Source organism: Onychostoma macrolepis, chromosome 24 (assembly GCF_012432095.1).
Source record: "Onychostoma macrolepis isolate SWU-2019 chromosome 24, ASM1243209v1, whole genome shotgun sequence".
Lineage (NCBI taxonomy): Eukaryota > Metazoa > Chordata > Actinopteri > Cypriniformes > Cyprinidae > Onychostoma > Onychostoma macrolepis.
This window is the reverse complement of record NC_081178.1, coordinates 9,981,079-10,001,445: the sequence shown is the minus strand read 5'-3', so window position 1 is coordinate 10,001,445 and position 20,367 is coordinate 9,981,079. Positions and strand designations below refer to the sequence as shown.

The window sequence follows — 20,367 nt, the reverse complement described above, 5'->3', positions numbered from 1 at the left end:
CAATTTAATCGAGGATTGACCATTGACCGCGTAATACAATATCAAGCAGTGTAAATGCCGCCCGCTGGCCAGTTCTGATACTGCAGGAGGAACCTACAAAGATTTCAATTTGGTTTCCAAGATGACACTGGCTACACTGCACGAGCAGAGAGGTATTACTGACATTTTGTAAACACTCCTGTAGAGTTCAGAGCTCTGGTATTAAGCCCTTTATTTGGCATACGTAAAATGTGCACAACATTTCACACCAGAATCATCTCAAAACGATGACAAAAAAAAAGTCACCATAAGTGGAGCAGCTTTGGAAAACACAAAAAAGATCTTCAGCCATTTGCAGGCATTTTTCCTCTGCCTGGACACACTCCGTTGCACTTTGTGAACATGTGTGTGTGTGTATATATATATATATATATATATATATATATATATATATATATATATATATATATATATATATATATATATATAAGAATGTTAATGAAGTTTAAAAAAAAAAAAAAAAAAAGTATAATACTCCATGACGTAAAAGTGCAAATGAGCACCTTGCGCTCTGAGGTGTCTATTAACTCTGGAGTCATCAACACTGTGGCATGTGGGATTCCAGATGAGCTCAGTCACACCGTTCACTTGGTATGAATCCAGAAAATAAAACATTTCCCATCTTTCCCTCCAGTAAACAGCAGTTGGTACCAGATGTGGTGCATTTCCTGGTAAACACTTGGAAATTTCTAGCGCCTGTATCAATTCACATGCACATGAAATCTGCATGTCTTGTGAAGGCCTGAGCAACAAAACAGTTCGCTGTGCAAAAACGATGGATGTAAAAGACATGCGTGCAAATCTTTTTGTTAAAAGAGTGCAGCTACTATAGTTGGACTGGGAGCATTTTTACAGATGTGAGGACAGATTTGGGACACTCCAGAAGCGATGGGCAAAGGAAAGTGTTCAGGAGCTTTCAGAGAAAAAGAGCTGTTTAAGGCATCAGCTTTGATGGCTGTGATTCTCCTCAATAGTCCCCAATTCTGGGAGTCAAAGGCACGAGACCACTGAGGATTCACCCCTCACCAGCTTCCGTCCTACTGAAGGAAATGACATTGTAACTACAGTTCAAAAGTTTGTGGTCAGTAAGAATTTTTTTTTTTTTTTTTTTGTATCAAGGGTGCATTTTTTGTGTAAACTCTTTTCTGTTTTAATATATATTTAATAATTTATTCCTTCATTACTCAAGACTTCACTGTCACATGATCCTTCAGAAATCATCTTACTGACCTTAAAACTTTTGAACTGTAGTGTATATATTGCATATATTACATATACAAACAGTGTTTAGTGTGAAATCACCTTACCTGGCTATGACTCGCTCTCAATGGAGATAGTGATGGCCTCACTTTCATCTGAAAGGCAAGATGACGTTATTCTTTGAACTTTTTTCTGTCATTCCTTGCTAGAATGGTGCAAAATATGTAACCTACCAGACTTTAGGACATCTGTCTCTTTGTGATGATCTTCAATGTGGTAATCGTTGCCTAACAGACGGTTTTGGGACTCACTGAGAGGGGTGGTTTGCTCAGCAGACCCTTCTACAGCCCTAAGGGAAAGAACCACATTGAGAGTTACTACTATTCATCTGGTTTTGGTTAGTGCCCACTGCCCACCCAAGAGTGAAAGAAGAAATGGCTCCTCACCCTTTATCCAACCCGCCAGGCTGGAGACAATCAGTGGGCTGCTCTGGATCAACAGTGACCAACCGTGTAGGAAAAGAAAAGCCGTCTCCTTGACTATAGCAGGAAAAAAAAACTTAAATGTATCTTTTAAAAGATACTTTACCTAATTTTAAACTAGATTTTTAGAGGAAAATGTCGTATTTGACCATGCAAATCTGGCTGCATTTATTAGGCTAAAAATACAGTAAAAACAGTAATATTGTGAAATATTATTACAATTTTAAATAATTGTTTTCTATTTGAATATATTTTCGAATTTAATTTATTCCAGTAGTGGCAAGCCTGGATTTTCAGCAGCCATTACTCCAGTCTTCAGTGTCACATGCTTAACATATTTGTGGAAAATGCGATACTTTTTTCCCACGATTCAAGAGAAACCTTTGTAACATCATAAATGTGTTTTGACCAATGTAATATATCCTTGCTAAATAAATGTATTTATTAATTTCTTTTAAAAAATTACTTTTTTTTTTTTGTTTGTGTGTCACTTTTTGATTGCACTGTAGTGTAAAAAAAACACCAAATTTTAATACTTTGGGTTTTCAAAAGCATTAACCCTAAGTATGAAGCTAAATATGGCCACACTAATGAAAACAAGTTAATATTTAGACTCACCTGGTAAAGACAGGAAGTAGCCAGTACATCTTCTGGTCCCCAAACACCTGAGCAATGTTCTTGCTGAAGCCCAGGGAAAATCCATTTTTATCAGGACCATTTCTAAAGACCGGGGCTCTGAACGCTTCTGAACATAAATAACAACACAGAAGTGGGTTAAAATGCATACACTACTACCTTTTTAAAAGTTTGCGTTCAGTAGTTTTTTGTTGTTGTTGTTTGCTTTAACTACTTTTATTCAGAAAGGCGGTAATATAATTTATTAAAAGTGACAGTAAAGACACTAATAATGTTACAAAAATTTCAATATCAAATGAATGCCGTTTATTGGATCCTTCTGATGATCAAAGAATCTTAAAAATGTGTCACGGTTTCCAAAAAAATATTCATCAACATTAATAAAAACATTTCTTGAGCACCAAAATCAGTATATTAGAAGGATTTCTGAAGATTTGTGTGACACTGAAGACTGTAGTAATGATGCTGAAAATTCAGCTTTGCCATTATATAAATAAATTACATTTTAAAATATATTCAAACAGTAAATAGGTATTTCAATTAGGAATAATATTTCACAATATTACAGTTTTTTTCAAAATCATTTTAAAAAAATCTTACTGACCCCAAACTTTTGAATGGTAGTGTAGATGTATGGCAAACCACAACATGAAATCATTGAGCTCTTGTGACTGAAGCTGACTGAGTGGATTTATGCTTTTTTAAAATAAAATTACAGGCCCGATGGAAAAACAAGCAGGGAACTGCTTCAAAGACTGCTGGACTAATCTGGTCAACACAAGCAAATCTGAATGACCAGTTTACCAAAATAAATCTGAAGAAGGTTTAGCCTGTGCACAGCAAGTCTACTGTTGTTACTATGGTAACAATAGTGAGCAAGTTGTCTAGAGGCATTACAGCTTAGAAACATGAACCTATCTATACAGCAGATGTAGACAAAGATACAGAGAAGTGAGTATGGTCAGGTGTGTTACCTATGGTGGACCTGTTTTTTCCCACAAGCCACAAGTGGTAAGTGAAGAGTGAAAGAATGCTGATGCAGAACATGGCCGCCACAAAAAAGAGAAACAAGACATGGAATTTGGCGTGAGACTCTGGCAGGTCACTCTGAGAGAGGGGGGAGAGAGAAAGGAGAGCTGTGAGACAAAGATCAACAACCAACAAAACATGGGCAACAGGTCACTCTGACACAACTCGACAGGAACGTTAGGGTCACAGGGTTAAGGCGACAAAAAACAGTCAATGTAACTCACTGCGCTAACACTGACGCGTTTACTAAACACTGTGAGGGATTACCTTTGGACAATTCTCTGCCGATTTCCTCCGGCAAAGCTTAGTGCAAACAGAGACAGACTGTTAGACGCAGGAAGAGCACAGCGGGAGAGCAAAAGCTTCGGGTGCAGAGAGACACGGGCAAGAGGGGATTACAACAGCAAACAAGTGCTTTTCGAAACATGTACACTACTGTTCAAAAGTTTGAGGTCGGTAAGATTTTTTTAATGTTTTGGAAGACGTCTCTTTTGCTCAAGGTTGCATTCACTTGATCAAAAAAGTAATATTTTTAAATATTTTAAAATGTAATTTATTGCCGTGATGCCAAAGCTGAATTTTCAGCATCATTACTCCAGTCTTCAGTGTCACATGATCGTTCAGAAATCATTCTAATACGCTGAAGAATCTCAAGAAACATTTCTCATTTTTATCAATGTTGAAAAACAGTTGTGCTGCTTAATATTTTTGTGGAAAACATTACACATTTTTTTCCAGGATTTTCTTTAATGAGTATAAAGCTAAAAAGAACAGCTTTTATTTGAAATATAAATCTTTTGTATCATCGTAAATGCTTCTACTGCCACTTTTGCTTAATTTAATCGCATCACTGTTGAATAAAAGCATTCTTAATTTTATTTTAAAAATCTTACTGATTTTGAATGGTAGTGTAAACAAACAGATGAAATGGAAAGGACAGCATGTATGAGGGTGGCAGAGTGAACAAGACATGACTAGCACATGGAGGAAATGCAGACAGTAACCTGCTAAAATCACATTTCTATCCACATAATGACCTACCTTCATATGACACAATATGGCATTGAAAATGTTTACAAAAATTCTCACGAATGAGTGTGATGAAAGGTAAGGGATCTACTCACTGTCCAGAACTTTATGAAGTATTGGAGGACAGAGGCTGCGATGAATAAGCAGTAAACAAGCGAGTAAGTCAGGAACAGGATGAAGAACTTGTAGTTGGAGAAACCCACACAGTTATTCACCCTGTAGAAGATTGAAAGAAAGAGAGATGTTAGTAGGGTGTTCTTCACATTTATTTTCAACAAAATAAATTTTGGTGCCAACAACTCGCAGCTCACTCACCATGGACAGTGATGATCCATCTTTAGTACACACCTGTCAGTAACAAGAACAAGCACTGAGTTTAAAGCCCATTCTAAAAAGACCACAAAATATGGTGTACTGAGTAGCTAAAATGACACAAATGAAACGTGAAAGCAAAATGTCACAAGAACTATTCATGAGACGCTACAGTAACTTACATGTCACATGCAGAACAATGATGACACCTGTCTGGCTTGATGACCTGGCAGCGATCACAGTACCGGATAGCTAGAAGATGAGGGGTTTAAAAGTTGAAGAAGTTGAAGTTTAAAACAAATCTCACTCTATAAAATAGCTAAACTTGTGTCTGCTTGAATCTGGTGCTCAGGCCCTTGAGGTACAGTCTTGTGGGTAACTTCTTATTACATCTTATTTCATGTGTTTGAGAGAGTCTCTAACCTCCTGCCCCGGTGCGTGTGTAGAGGGGCAGACTGGTGGCCACTCTCTTCAGGATCTCCTGCTGAGTTTCTGGACGCTGTTCCTTCTCATACTGCTCTTTCTCAGATTTAGGTAGACAGAACTGACACACAATACAAAGCAATCAGCTCAATGTGTGACAAATCAACAGCATGTTCCATTTTAACAACAATAGTGCGTAAAATGACACGTATAAAAACACTCAATCCATGGAAACAAATAAATGTTGTGTGCATTTATTCATAGTGCCTGGATTAATATCATATCATATCACCTGTGTGGCATGTTGTTACCATGGGCTGCATGTACAAAACAAATAAAACTGTTTGTTTTATACCCGCTGTACCTCTTTGGAAGGGGTGCTTGGTCTTGTAAAGATGGTTTTCCAGTATGACCACACAAACATGATGAACGACACATGAAACACAGCCAGGTAGACAACTGCATGGAACAGAGAGAGTACAGTCATTAACAACAAGACTGCATGATGAGCCCGCAGAGAAAAGCCTGCCAGAAACAGTCCGAGTATAAATCAGTCACGTTTGTTGCAGTCTGACTGTGCTGGAAGGCCGAAGTCAGCACAGGCACAGACCAAATAAACCCGTAATAGCCTGACAATTGTGCCAAAGTGACTCTGTACCTTTCTAAACATATATACAAATATCTTTAACTCTTGAAATGAATGATTTTCTTTGGTATAATATATTAAAATAGTTATTTGAGTCTTTTAAATAATTGCTTCTGATTGGCCAGTTCGTCATTGGTCAAACCTGTTGTCCCAATTTATGCCTCTTGTATTTCTCCTATACGTTATTTTTATTGTATAATAAAATAATTTTAACTCAAATCAATATTGTGCATTTATTTATTTAAAATGTTTTAAATTTAAATTAATTAATTTAATCTGTACCTAGAATGCAATGTAACCTGCTTTCGATAAAAGTGTCTGGAAAAATGCATGAGTTTTTTTTTTTGGTAAATTAATGAGGAAGAAACTGGATTATATACAGTTATATACAGTATATAAACACCTTAAAGGTGATGCAACATTATGTCCATTATCCCTTACTTGGCTTTTACCTTAAAAAAGTGAAGTGAAGGTTTACTCACCTTTTTCAAGAGTGCTGGGAATAGTAACTGCAGAGAATATAAAACAGAAAGAGAAAAGAAAGTGTTTAGCAGATATGACTCATGACACATCTGCTTTAAAACACTTCTGTTTCTATGAACACTGCTGAAATATGAAATACACTTCACTTGGACATGTGACCGAAGACTTGACGCTTGACTTCGTTAACATGTTTGCTTATAAACTTATAACAAGCACCTTTTCCATACTGACAATATGATTTGTGCTATTATTTCTTTAAGAAATTCTCAACAAATCTGATTTCTGATTTCTAAAGAGGAAGAACCTGGACGCGTCACTCAACCTTTCACAGGTTTTCTACTGTAACACTGTAAATATTATTTTATAATTATACAATGCTGCATGACTAAATCTAAATATTAATTTACATTAAAATGATTAACTGCCAAATAAACGAATACAGTTGTCACCACCCAGCTTATAAACACTCCCTGATCTTGAATGTGTAAGCACAACATATGCTCCAAAACCATAATCCTTGCTGTTTTGCTTCCCGTTTAAAATCAGTACGCTAATTAGCCTGCTCATGTAAACAAACCATTCATTGATGTTTCAGTTCAGTGACTTCCGGTAGGCGCGTGCCCCTCAGGAATGAATAATAAAGCGCACTTACACAGACACAGCTCCACCACGTATGCATAATACGACCAGCACACCACTAAGGCGATAAATATCACCGGTATCCACGCCAGACCCCTCTGGCAGCATCTCAGTACATGAGTAGGCGCCATCTTTCTCCTTCCTTGACTACAAAAGACGGGAAAGGAGGGATGTGATCCGTCCATCCGTGCCCTACCAACCCCGCCGGTTCGGATCCGCCTTTGCCCCGCCTCCCATTCGCTGTTCTACGGCGAAGGACTGGATTATGAATATTCATGACGTTGCACGACGTTCACCCATTAGACTTACCTGATTGGCTGAAAAGCTGACGTTGCTAAGCGGGCGCCAGTCTACTGGCGAATCAGCGGCTCACGAGTTAATATTGATTAGGTCACTCGCCTGAACGTCGGAAATGCTACATAAATATATGATTTTGTTTTCATAGTAGGATTCTTAATTTCGTGCCAGTCTATCACAGATGGGGTAAATTTGCGTTACTAGGACTAAACTTAAAAACAAACCAGTCTGACAGATGGCAAAGCAGTTCTTTTTCGGTGTTTTAAACAGTATTACGAATTATTTATAAATACACTATATAATAAATATTTTTAATAATAAATATGAACTGCATCTGTAATACTCCTAATACATAAAACATTATTTCAGTAAAAATGACTCAAGACATTATTATTGTTGCTTCTTTTAATAACAAACACTTCTTTCAAGTCGAAAAATACTTGTTTGCACAAAGTCTGCTTAAGTATAGAAATTTGTTTCACTATTTGGTAACAAAAGGAGACAGAAACAAAAATGGGTATACAAATTGAACATTCTTATACAGGTTGACATCTATTTGGTACAAGTAACCAGAAAACCAATAAACCATTCATCGTAATGGGATGGGATGACACATTTACAATCACAGAACATGTGGTTTAAAATAAAGCCACCAAGACACAGGTAAACTTAGTTCAAGAGTATCTTCAATATCGAGAGCATCTACATTGAAATCCCTTCACGGGTATTCTGTGCATCACAAAATATGCTCCATTGGATCTTATGCAATTCGGACAACAAACACAGCATAGTCACAAGGGTAAAAGGGAGAACAGAACAGAATCTCAAAACTTCTTCAATGGCATCCAACAGAGAAAATATATATGTACACATACATATATATAAAAATAAAGATCTGGAGACACACATCATCTTTACCTCGTGACATTTCCCTTTACCCCTATATAGACTTGCTGTTTTATCTCTTGCCCCTCTTATTTCCAGCTGGTGGCTTTTTGAGCTGTAGCAGTGGCCCTCCTGTCCCAAATCCAGGAGTTTGTGTGTTGGAAACGCCAAAGGTCAATCCAGCTGATGCATTGATGCCGGGGTTACTGAAGTTGAAGCCAGAGGTGTTCGATGTTCCAAACCCTGAGAAACAAAGATTTTAAAATTTGAGCAGTAAATATTTTAAGTTTTCTCAATAAGCATTTAAGCATGTCACTTAAATAAACCATGCAAATTTTACATGCTCTCTGATATGCAGCGCTTGCCCTTAAGCAGCATGATGTTGATACATTCTGGGGTAAAGGATGATTATAATTAAAGGGGGAGCTGTTAGTAATGGTTAGTGTTGATGAAAGCGGGTAAGATGGAGGAGGGAGCTAACGAACACACCTGCGCTCAGGCTCCCTCCAGATGGCTTGCTAGAGGAAAACCCAAACGACAAACCTCCTGTTGCCACGCCCCCAAACCCAGGGCCGCTACCAAATGCTGCCGAGACACAGATGGGGGGCATTTAGGTGTTGCGACTACATATTTTCCAGAGATAAACTCTCAGTCACAAGGCGGGGAGATGGGGGACAGGAATGAATGATGAATTATATTTGAGATTAACTAGGAAAAACTGATGAAGGAAAAATATGGTTAGGGAAATATGAAAAATACAAGTTCTATATACAACCTAAACAATAATAATAATAAAAAAAACCTATTTCTGCATTTTTAAAACAAGAGTGCCAAATCTTAGATCTACAGGAATTTGTCATCATACCATATTTTGTATTATTTATTTTTTTTGTATTTTTGCAATACAACTATTTCACAGAGCACCAAAAAGCACCATACAGGTAGTTCAAACGACTTCCCCATTATTTTAAGCATCTTCTGAAGCCAAACGATGTGAGGAAAAGACCAATATTTAAGACAATTTTCCTCTCTAGTCATTTGTGAATTAATCAATAAATACAAATTGCGAACTGTACATGTTTCACTAAAAAGGAGCCGGTTCTAAAGGTCTCTGAATTAAGACTGATCTTTTTCTTCACTCACTGACTCGATCTGTTCGAAGAGGCTCTTGAGTTTGCTATGGACGGTTATTTCCACCACGGAATAAAAAACAAAAAGTAGTCGTAACTATTCATCTCACACTGTTTCCCTCAGAAATGTGAGGGAAAACTCAGAATTGCAAGGTTAACTCAATTCTGAGAAGAAAGTCCAAATCAAGATATAAATGTGAAATTATTAAAAAAGTCTGAATTGCAAGATGTCAGACTTTTGAGATATAAAAGTCAATTACCTTTTTTAATATTTTTATTCCATGGTGAAATAAACTTCCATAGTTTACAGCTCACTACAGGGGAAGATTATCAGTAATGACTTGTTTTTATGAATAAGTATTTTTTTTCTCTCATACACCCAACCACTATAATATGGATTCAGAAGACTTGAAGATGTACAGGCTAATTTCATGGGGCTTACAAGCTATGGTCACTATAAACTGTTGCCCTTCATGACTATATCTACAATTTTTTTTTTTACAAAACTAAAGAAAAAATAGATTTTAAATTTTGGGTGAACTGTCTTTTTAAGATTGAGACTGAAAGTCTTAAGAATGCAGAGATAGAAAGGGAGAGGAGAGGTTTATCACAGCAAGTACCTCCGAGGCTGGATGAGCCCATGCTAGTGCCAATACCCGAGGAAAAGGGAGTGCCAAAACTTGCCCCCAAGGGCGCCTGTGGTCCTGGGACAAAGAAAGAGAGCAGAGGAACTTACTCTCACGCACTCTCATATATAGATCCATATTATCAATATGCATACACTAAAAAATTTTGATCAAACAGTCATGTGAGAGAAGCACATGCTTTGAAACCATCTTTTGTCCTTATTGAAAGTAAGTGGAACAAGAGCTACATAAAAGCCATATCAGCATTCTCTAAAATATTGCTCATTATGATGTTGGAACAAATGCAATATAATAGTATATCAAAAAATAGGCCCTATTGGCTGCAAATAGATTTTTTTTCTATTTATTGTACTAATCTGCTTCTAGTTACTTACCTTGGATCCATACTATCTTATTTTGATGGATTTTCTAAATCACTTATGACAAACGTTACTTATTTCCTAAACGACATCTGCAGACTTGCTGTTACTTAATGCATCACTACATTATGCTCCTGTCTCGTTTCCTTTTAGCTGGTTTAAATTTGATTAGATTATTAATTTAGAGATGTGATAAATCAGCATCTCAAATGCAGTCTTTTAATCCAATTCATTGAGAAAAAAAATCAATGATTTATCAGTCAAAAAGAAACAAAGACAAGGGCTTTTCTTTAAAAAAAACTTATTTATTGTCAATTCAAATTACATTAAACATGACAAACAATTGAGGACAAACGATTCCTAGTAGTAGCTATGGCATTAACACTGTTTAAAACGATTAAAGCCAACCTGTGCCAAAAATGCATTTCAAACAATGGTTAAGACTAATGCTGTATGTAATTCAAAAGGCACACCATTTCAAATGCATCAACAAGCATAATCTAAACAAATTTTTTTTTTATAATATTAATAATAATAAAAAAAACAATCGATTTATAAGTTAGATTATAGAATTCACTATGTTACTATTTGTAAACAACCAAAATAATAAGCCCCATATGTGTTCCAAGGAATGGAAACGTATCCCAAGAATCAGACATGTCTATAAACAGACATCCTGTGTAAGAGCTTTGATAAAGTACCAACACACAAAAGCCACAACTTCCTAAAAGCGTATTTTAAAAACATGACATGCATTAAGATCATTCGTTTGTATAGTAGATTGGCAAATAAAAGCAAAGGAAAGCCTGTAAGATCTGAGATTGGCAATGGCCCATAGTGAAAGTTCACTGACGGTCTGATTCATAGCCTTCCCACAAAGCAGAAGGTGTGTTGCTTTCGTCTTATGCGAGAAAAGATTTTTGAAAAGGTGTCTGAAAAGATATTACCACCTCCACTATCACTCAAACCTTTGAGTTACGACAGCCATGGTAGAGAAAGACTGATCTAAGCATGAAATAGCAGCTCTAGGCCACCAAAAGACCAAGAATCACAAAAACTGCACTTCTGAATACTGAAATTTGGCACAATCCTTCACCGCGGACCCTCAACAGTCCCATAAAGCAGCATGTTCACTCAAACTGAAGGCTTGAACACTGTAGCCCTTAAATAAAGTAAGAAAATGAATAACAGCTAATGTCTGTGTAGGATTTTCATCATTAACAGACTTTACTGCAGTGTGTTGTGGTTGGGCTGGTTCTATAAGGAAATGCCAGCAATTGTATCTCACAACTTGTGTGTATATATACATACATACACTGTGCAACTAATTAAGCCATGCTGTTGGTTTAGCGCACTACATATTTACAGTTAATTTAATATGCAAAAGCACCCACAACAGCCTAGACTTTCTTAGGCACAAAGGCACAGTCCATTTCCAAAAAATATTATACTGATAATAAAGACTATTAATCGGGAAAACAACGAAATGTGAATGAAGAACAGTCAAGTTTCCATCGAAATGATTTTGTTATATGGATTACACTGATAAAGCCCTTTTGTCGACTTATTTCCAGTAAAATCACGTATCAAAAATGTCTGTAATTTGAATCTTCTCTGAAGACTGAGAACCCAGAATGAGACAAGTGTAAATCGATGCTGTGCCATTGGAAGTGGAACATCTAACACCATCTCTCACACCTCTCCGACCTGCTATTATTGCCAGGAAATATCCATGGAAACCATAAATGCAACCATGGTTACAGACGGACGGAGGGTGTCACCAAAGCAAAGAAATCTTTAATCGAGAACAAAAAAAAAAACACACAGAAATTGTATCCTATTCACCGAGCTGTCCAATGAAATACAGTAAATGACCTTAATGCACCTCAGAATCAGTAGCTTACACACTTCCTTCTACACATGCATATGCAAACTCCATGGAAATCCGGGGCCTGTACCATGAAGCCGGTTTAGCTGGCTAGCCAGGTAAGTTTCAGTTTAGTTTGCGCCAACTCTTGCTTTTAGGTACCATGAAAGTGGTTTGGCTTTTAGCAGTGTTCATCACCATAGTAACTTACGCTCCACAGCTAACCTGCTCCGGGGCAGGTTATGTTCTGGTTTAGAGATCTCAAACCGAAATTTGACCAATCAGCTTCAAGCAAAGTGACATGTCTCTGACGCAATAAAACCACTCCTCCAGTTTCTCTTACCCCAGATTAAAGGGCGCTACATAGTAAAATATTTTTAAAGATAAAATTCTGATTTTTAGAGATGATTATTTTTTATAATTTATATAATTATTATACCCTTAATCCATTACACAAGCCAGCTTAGTTTAATAGTAATTATTAAGCTTTTATTTAAAATCAATGTAAACATATAGATAATATGCAATATAAATAAGTTTTAGAATCAATAGCTTTAAGTATGACTACATATGAGCTTAGATTTTTAAGTGTTTTTATACCTATAAATATTAATCAACTATTAACTAACTGTACAACTTTTACTTGCACTTATATGGTCAAATGTTTACTTTAAGTTTTCCTTTCATGGATAGATTGTTTCATGATCGTGCTGTGTAAATGTGTTTAAATTCTTCATATTGTTCAATCTTTTAATCTTCGCACTGACTCTCTCACAAGAAGTGAATCATAGTTTTAAGGCATGTGATTGGCTGCTCATTACTGATGTCACACTTTCATGTGCACGTGCTCCATTAACTCAGGATAAAGCCTGAGTTGACAGAGAAAGTTGATGACCAGCTTCATGGTACCAACAAAGCCGGACTGGACTGGTTTGGTTTGGTTTTGTCAACTCAAAACTAATCCTGTAACCCTGAGTTTGTTCAGCCACCATCATGGTACAGGCCCCTGGTTAATTCAAATCATCACGACCACAAAAAGAATATATTTTGGAATAAAACGGTCTTTAAATAACTAAACCAAACAAACATGGTTTTGATGCAAGATAAAATGCTGAAAATATCAAAATACTTGGCAAAGCTACCAAGAGACAACCTAAACAACTGATATACATGCTGTTCTGATAGATCAAAATATTACAACTGATCTCAGATGAAATGTGCACACTCATGCGAAAAGCTTTATACTTTTAAAACAAGTGATTATGAAAATTATTTAACAACAGCAATTGAATGTGTTTAGTATGCAGCTATCAAAATACATGTTAGCAGTATGGTGCCACCAACTGAGAAAAACATGGCAAGAACCAAATGTGTTTCTATCCTGAGGTACGGCAATCTTTTTCCTGCATAGCATGTTTATTCTTTACTAAATTACTCCGCTTTTTCCTGTCTATTCCCATAGAAAACAAACACATTGCTCAGAAAGCTTCAGCCACAGCGGTCGTACTGAAAGTTTGTTGGCACTTTAAATTATCAACTTTCATATCTTCAGTGAAGGAATATGGTTTAGTTGACTATGGGAACATGAAACGGAAATAAGTGTGAACGCAGTCTGTGTGTAGCGAGTCTACTGTGTTTGGCTACTCTGTGTAGTGACGGCTACATTAGTGCTGTTGATCAAATCCTATGACCTTCTGCGCCACTCAAAATAGAAAACCAGTCCCACTAAATCACAATCAGACCACCTCAAAATAACAAACCCCTTTCTAAACCTTGATTGGGTTTGGAATGTTCCCATTTAACTTATTCAACATTAAAATAGCATTTAATGCTCTTGCTTTACATCTTGTGTTTTTTCTTGAGCCGGGAAAATAGATAAAAGAAAACAGAAGTTGGGCAAGACAGTCAGCATCTAAAATCTCACAGCACACTTGTTGGCACACATAGAATCACATGATGCATGTTAAAAGAACCCTGTTGCTCCATATCTCCAAAAGAGACAAGTTAAAACAAAAAAAAAAAAAAACCCCAGACATGGCACTGACTGAATTTAGGGTTTATTCTTGAATTCGTTTGCTCTATCTGCCCTTCTCTGTCATTCCCCCTTCCCTTGTTCTTTCTATTCGTCCCTCCCCACATCATTCTATCAGTCTAGAGGTCAAGAGGTCAAGAGGTCAAGAGGTCTAGAACTTGAAGGCGGTCAGACCTGGAGCTGGCTGTTGCTGCTGAGTGAGAGTGGCAGCCATTGCAACAGCTGCTGCGTTGGGAACGCTGCCGAAGGGGGCGGGGCCTGTGGTGACGTGCGGAGAGCTCTGCCATTTCTTGCCCGCAACACGCTTCGACTCGAATATGTCAGTGGAGTCTTCGAGGAAGGCTCGTCTGTAGCCCAAATACTGATGTTTGAGAGTCTACAAAGAATGAGAGAGAAAAGACTTATCAAATATAATGATTCTGCTTTCATTTTATCATGAAATTTTAATGTATTAAGAAATTATTGGGCTTGCTTTATTAGTGCATGTTATTACAAAGAAAATGTATCCACTACCAATAAAAGTTGGGGTTAGAAAGTTTTTTTTTTTTTTAAAGAAACGGTTAGGGTTAGGGTTAGAAAGGACTAATAAAGATGATCAAAAAAGACAGTAAAGAATTTATACTAACAAAAGTTTCACATAAATTATTGTAAATGTTCTATTCATAAATGAAGCCTAAAAAAAAAAAAAAAAAAAAATTATAAGTGCCCACTAAAACACAAAACCATTTTCAAAATAAGAAATGCTTCTTGAGAACCAAATCAGCATATTAGAATGATTTCCTTTTTACTTTACATATACATATATACACACACATACATACACGCACATACATATATATAAGTGCTGTCAATCGATTTAATTTTTTTTATTAAAATCGCACATTTTTCTGAAATTAATCGCGATTAATCCCACCTAACATTAAAGTTTTTACATATACTTTTATAATTTCACATTCAATTTTCAAATTAATGTACAAACAACAAAGACAGCATTTTTTTAATTTTGGTTTAATGGCATCTTTTTTATGACTGAAGGCCAGTATCACTAATACCAATTAATACGGATTTCCCTATAAAAAAAAATTTCCCCTAATATTTAACCATTGACTATAGCCATTCAACATTACATTATTAAGAGCTTTCAATTTTAACATTTATTAGACTTTAAAAATAACTTCTAATTTAAGTGAACTTAAAACAATCTTCACATAAACCCATTACAGTAAATGTTATATTTACCTGTGCCCCCCAGCAGAAATATACAGAAATTCAATAAAGTTATCAAACACTAAATTCTAAACTAAATACAGATGAATCCTTAAAGCTATAAAAGTGATTGATTTCCTCTTTTTTTCTTTTGTTCTTGATGAACAGACATCACAGCAGCTGAGCTATTAGTCTATTTTGGCTGCTATTTCTTTAAGAGCTGTCGCTGCTGAACGTGACGCGGATCTGACACGCATCGTATTTTCTCTCAACTCTCTTTACCTTTTCTGACCCACTTCAGGTCTTAATGAGCTGACAAGTTGAATCGAGGTTGTAAAATGAGGGAGACAGTGCTGGGCTGCTCCAGGACAGTTTGGAAAACCATTTCAGAGACGTGTTCTTAAATGTGACTCATATAATATATGACATGCATGCACAGTTTTACGGCATGACATTGCATGCTCGTAGTTTCTTTGGCGATCTGATATAAAATGATACAGGCTACAGCGTGCGCTGGCGCCTTTGTGTGTGCAATTGAAGAGCACGTGCTGTGAGCACAGTACCGTTTCCGCACTCATTTGACTCGCGCCTGGTGCTGAAGTGAAGCTGGAGCGTGCGTCTGAAACATCTACCCTTTGATGTGCTCGTAAAGATGTTCTGCAACTGAATAAATGCACTTTTTGACAGAAGTAGTAGTTATGAGTGGGGTGTCCAACCCTAGGCTCCGCCCTTCCATTAATGCCATTAAATAATGTTAACGCGTTAAACTGAAAAAATTAATCTCCTGCGTTAATGCGCTAATTTTGACAGCACTTATATATATATATATATAAACTATACGTGTGCATAATAAACTTGACCAAATATAATTTCTTTATAATATTAATGTACATATAATGTTTATATTAAATATGGACCATTTGAGACATTTTCAGAACATACCTTAACATTCTCATGAACTCCCTGCAACTGTGCAGCAAGTGCAACAAACGTCTGGTAGAGTTTCTGCATGGCCAGGGACAAATCTACATGATAGATGAAATCATACAGTTAAGTGTCAAGATCATATGAATCAAGGCTGTGCTTTATTTAGTTGACATTGAGCATAGATTAGATTAAAACCTTGAGGGGTGATGTGGGAGCCGCTGCTCTGGGTGGTCAGATGATTCTCCAGTTCTTCAATCTGCTGACGGTACTGCTGTAACTGCACCTCAAATTGCTCCACCAGAGCCCGGAAATAACTGGAGAGATACATGGACAGCATGTTGGCAGACAACAATAATTAGTATGCAACTTTTACTGTTTATCGTTGGACTTTACAAATAGAACCGCACAGATTCACTCACTCGGAAGGCGCTGTGTTCTCATGTTGGAGTCCAGGAGGGGTCTTCTGGGTGCGAAGTGCGATATCAGCATTCTTCAATTCCTGCATGAAGAAAAAAAAATGGGTAACTAGATTGAACAATGCTCAGTTGAACTGTTTGGGATTGGTTTAGAGGACATTTTTGTCTAACCTGAGAAGTTTCCAACTTCAGTTTGTCTATGGAGAGTGAATTTCTCTGCAGCCCACTGGCAGAGATGGACAGGAGCTGTCTGAGCATCTTGATGTCCTCTTGCACTTTGAGAATGGCTTTAGAAGACATCCTGCTGATCTCTTCCTGAACTTGCTTCTGTTCCTTGACAAACTTCCTGTGGAAAAACACATATTAAGCACTAAATCAACTATATGCAACTAAAAAAAAAAAAAAAAAAAAAGGAGGCGCACTTACTGAAAGTTGTCCACATCTTGACAGATTGGACCTGGCAGGTTTTCATCTTTGAGGGCTTTACTGTCCCTGTAGAGATAAAGAGCAAGGTAAGAGCCACTATAATAAACTACAATGAGTCATAATGATGATTGTAGGATTGGTTCTTACTCCGGTCTGGTGCTGGATAACTTGTCAGTATTCTTTTCAGAGGAAGTACTGAAGTCTAACCCTCCCAGGCCGAGACTGGGCGCAGGGGCAGAGGTGGTCGCAACAGAGGTAGAGACTAAACCACCCAGACTCAGAGGTCCACCTAAACTGGACTGTCCCAAACCTGAAACACATATTAAATGAGCATGAGAGCAAAACACCAGTTTAAACTGAATGTAACTTGATTACACACGAAAAAAGGTTTAACCTGTCAAGGAGGGGTTGGAAAAGAGACTGGAACCAAAGGAAAAACCCGAGGCAGGAGCAGAGGAAGTGGTGGCAGCTCCTCCTAAGTTGAGGGAGAAGCCGGCAGAGCTGGTCTGAGGGGCTGTGGAGGTCAGGACGGATCCCAGAGTCAGGCCTGTGCCTGTAGCTGCAGAGGTGGTGGTTGTCAGTGAGAAAGGTGTGGCAGAGGCTGCTGGCTTTCCGAAGCCCAGACTGAATCCAGTAGAAGCAGCAGTCGAGGTGGTGAGACTCCCTACAAAACACGTAAAACCAAAAAGTTGGAAATCAGTACAGCGTGTCTGACAGACTTAACCAGTGGTTCTCAAAGCAAACGTTCAAGGGGATTAAGGAAGATGATGATGATGATATTTTGAAGAATATAGGCAACTAAACAGTTTGTGGTCCCCATTTTTTCTCTCTTCCCCATACCATAGGAGTGAATGGGGACCAACAACTATTTTGTTTCCCACATTCTTTAAAATATCTTCTTTTATGGTCAACAGAAGAGAGAAACTCATACAGATTTGGAACTTGAGGGTGAGTAAATTATGATTTTTATATTTTTTTGGGTGAACTATCCCGTAAACCTACATTTGCATTTTAATAATGAATATGCATTTTCTTGCACTGAAAAACAATTTGTATATAAACGTATACAGTTTAAACTCAGAAATTACTAGAAAATTTAACAAATGGCAATTAACACCCTGAATAAAATGAAATGTTGAAGTAGAAAAACTGAAACTGTACTTTCTCCAATAATCCAAAACAGTTGGAATTTATTTATTTATTTTTTTACAGTGTAATTATGTCAAGCTCTAAAATGTTATCAGGTAGAAATAATGAGTAAAAATAGTTTAGATGTAAATTATGCTTTATAAAAAATACTTTTGTGGACAATAGAGGCAAAAAGTTTGAAGCCCACTGGACTAAAGAAAAGTGATAAAACTGATTCAATTTCTTCTAGCTTGTTTTCTTGAAGAATTGCTTACCTAAAGTGAGGCCAGTAGTGGATGCAGCAGCCCCTAAGTGTTAAATAGACAGTAAATTAACAACATGAATTAACCATGACAATGTTATTTATTACCAAACTATAATAAAAATTAATAAATTCATTTTTATGTCATAAAATCAGTAGAGAACCTGAGGCAGGTGTGTTAAAGTTGAATCCAGTTGCTGGTTTCTGAGCAAATAAACTGGACCCAAATCCCAGTGTGGAGGTGGTACTGGTAGCGGCCGGTGTGGATGTTGGTGCGCCAAACCCTCCAAATGCAAATCCACCTGTACCTGCAGCAGGTGCGCTGGTAAAAAATATCAGACATTAACAGTCACATTTGTATTACTAACATTACCCCTAATGATGTTAAAGGTATCTGCATTTTAAACCAATACTAGCTCACTTACACAAAAATAGTTATTTTTTTGCAGTTACATACACTTATTTAAAGAAAAACAACATACATTTAGACAATTATTTAGTAAACAAATACTTTTTTTTTTTTTGGTAGGCCATTGAAAATGAATGTACTTCATGTGTACTTGAATTGTAAACAGAAAATTGTTATTGACTATTCAATTAAAATTAACATTTTAAGCTGTCATTTTAGGCGTGTTTATGTTTACACCATAGTTCTGCACAACTCGTTAAAAAACTAGCACATTGTTGAAAGCTGACATGAGGTGTCCTCATACCTGGTTGCAGCTCCAAATGAGAATCCACCGCCGGTGCCAGTGCCAGTGCCGGTTCCGGTGCCGGTGGACCCGAGGGTACTCGTGCCAAAGTTAAAGCTGGACATTCTGGACCTAAATTTCCGAAACCTGACAATCCGAACCAAGCAGGACCGACCTCGTGGAGGCCCTAAAGCCACTTCTTATGACATAAGATGGATTATAAAAGCAGCCACCATGATATTCTGATGCGCATGAAGAAAATATGGATAAAAGACTCGAGTCAACTACAGGCTAGTTTGTTATTTTTAAAACGATTGTGGGTTTCTACGTATTGAAAACGTTGCTGCTCCGTGTTTCCGCTCACAATCCTCTTCTTCTTCTGTCTCCTTGTTTTTGCGCTAAAATTCAAACATGATCTGTTTCGACGTATTGCCACCTACTGGCTTGGAGAATCCCTGCAGGCGCATCCATTATTTGCCTACTGTGGTGTTTGTCTTTTTTCTGTTGTTAGATTTTCTATTAATATTCTGTCCACCAGAATGTGGGTAACCAAACTAGTTTTTGGTCCCCATTGACTTTCCATACTATGGAAGTCATTGGGCACCAGCAACCCACATTCTTCGAAATATTTTCTTTTATGTTCAACAAAAGAAAGAAACTCATACAGGTTTGGAACAACTTGAGGGTGAATATATTTTCTGCAAATTTTAATTTTTGGGTGAACTATTCCTTTAAATGAACCTAGTGAAAGAAATATGATCACCATGCAAAACACAAATAAATAAATAAGTAAATAATAAATAAATAAATGTGCAATACTATAGTGAGTAGAAAAAAAAATACAATATAATTTATAATATAAATTATTACTCAGTATCAGAGTATAAATATTACACAGTGTCACAGTATAAATTGTGTTTTCATACATATAAGATGGGGTTCCAGCACAAGGATGATTATATTTGGGAGGCTGTCTGAGGCAATAGTCTATAAAAAGATTGAAAACCCCTGTTCTAATGAAAGGCTAAGAAAAGATAAAGGCTAACTCACAATATACATAATATATGATTCATAGATTATTAAAAAAGTTATGTTAAATGCTTGACCAAACGTAGGTTATACTGAAGATTCCAAAAAAATTCCAAACGCGTCAGAAAACTACATTTCCCAGAATG

General features: G+C 36.9%; 2 protein-coding genes across 8 annotated transcripts; both read right to left on the bottom strand.

The window, feature by feature from the left end:
* Positions 1 to 470: 470 nt before the first annotated feature.
* zdhhc20b (zinc finger DHHC-type palmitoyltransferase 20b) lies at positions 471 to 7,137 on the bottom strand. 4 transcript variants are annotated; one of them, XM_058765366.1, is made up of 14 exons: positions 6,932 to 7,137; positions 6,279 to 6,305; positions 5,515 to 5,609; positions 5,151 to 5,271; positions 4,910 to 4,979; positions 4,731 to 4,763; positions 4,511 to 4,631; positions 3,654 to 3,689; positions 3,332 to 3,464; positions 2,340 to 2,466; positions 1,686 to 1,778; positions 1,473 to 1,588; positions 1,347 to 1,394; positions 471 to 1,079 (listed from the first exon to the last, which is right to left on the bottom strand). In XM_058765366.1, exons 1-13 carry the CDS (start codon positions 7,101 to 7,103, stop codon positions 1,351 to 1,353), a joined length of 1,188 nt encoding a protein of 395 aa, XP_058621349.1. In that variant the 5' UTR covers positions 7,104 to 7,137; the 3' UTR covers positions 471 to 1,079; positions 1,347 to 1,350. The 4 variants fall into 4 exon arrangements, with proteins under 4 accessions (XP_058621349.1, XP_058621348.1, XP_058621351.1 ...); XM_058765365.1 differs by having other exon boundaries at positions 472 to 1,076; XM_058765368.1 differs by having other exon boundaries at positions 472 to 1,076; positions 6,249 to 6,305; positions 6,932 to 6,998.
* A 478-nt stretch (positions 7,138 to 7,615) lies between these two features.
* On the bottom strand, positions 7,616 to 19,582 carry nup58 (nucleoporin 58). 4 transcript variants are annotated; one of them, XM_058765734.1, is made up of 14 exons: positions 19,214 to 19,582; positions 18,665 to 18,822; positions 18,514 to 18,546; positions 17,505 to 17,774; positions 17,258 to 17,420; positions 17,111 to 17,176; positions 16,856 to 17,030; positions 16,688 to 16,767; positions 16,464 to 16,582; positions 16,284 to 16,366; positions 14,310 to 14,511; positions 9,851 to 9,934; positions 8,590 to 8,685; positions 7,616 to 8,343 (listed from the first exon to the last, which is right to left on the bottom strand). In XM_058765734.1, the coding sequence occupies exons 1-14, from the start codon at positions 19,315 to 19,317 to the stop codon at positions 8,174 to 8,176; spliced, it is 1,803 nt and encodes a 600-aa protein (XP_058621717.1). In that variant the 5' UTR covers positions 19,318 to 19,582; the 3' UTR covers positions 7,616 to 8,173. The 4 variants fall into 4 exon arrangements, with proteins under 4 accessions (XP_058621717.1, XP_058621718.1, XP_058621720.1 ...); XM_058765735.1 differs by lacking the exon at positions 8,590 to 8,685; XM_058765738.1 differs by lacking the exon at positions 7,616 to 8,343 and having other exon boundaries at positions 8,679 to 8,818.
* Positions 19,583 to 20,367: the final 785 nt, after the last annotated feature.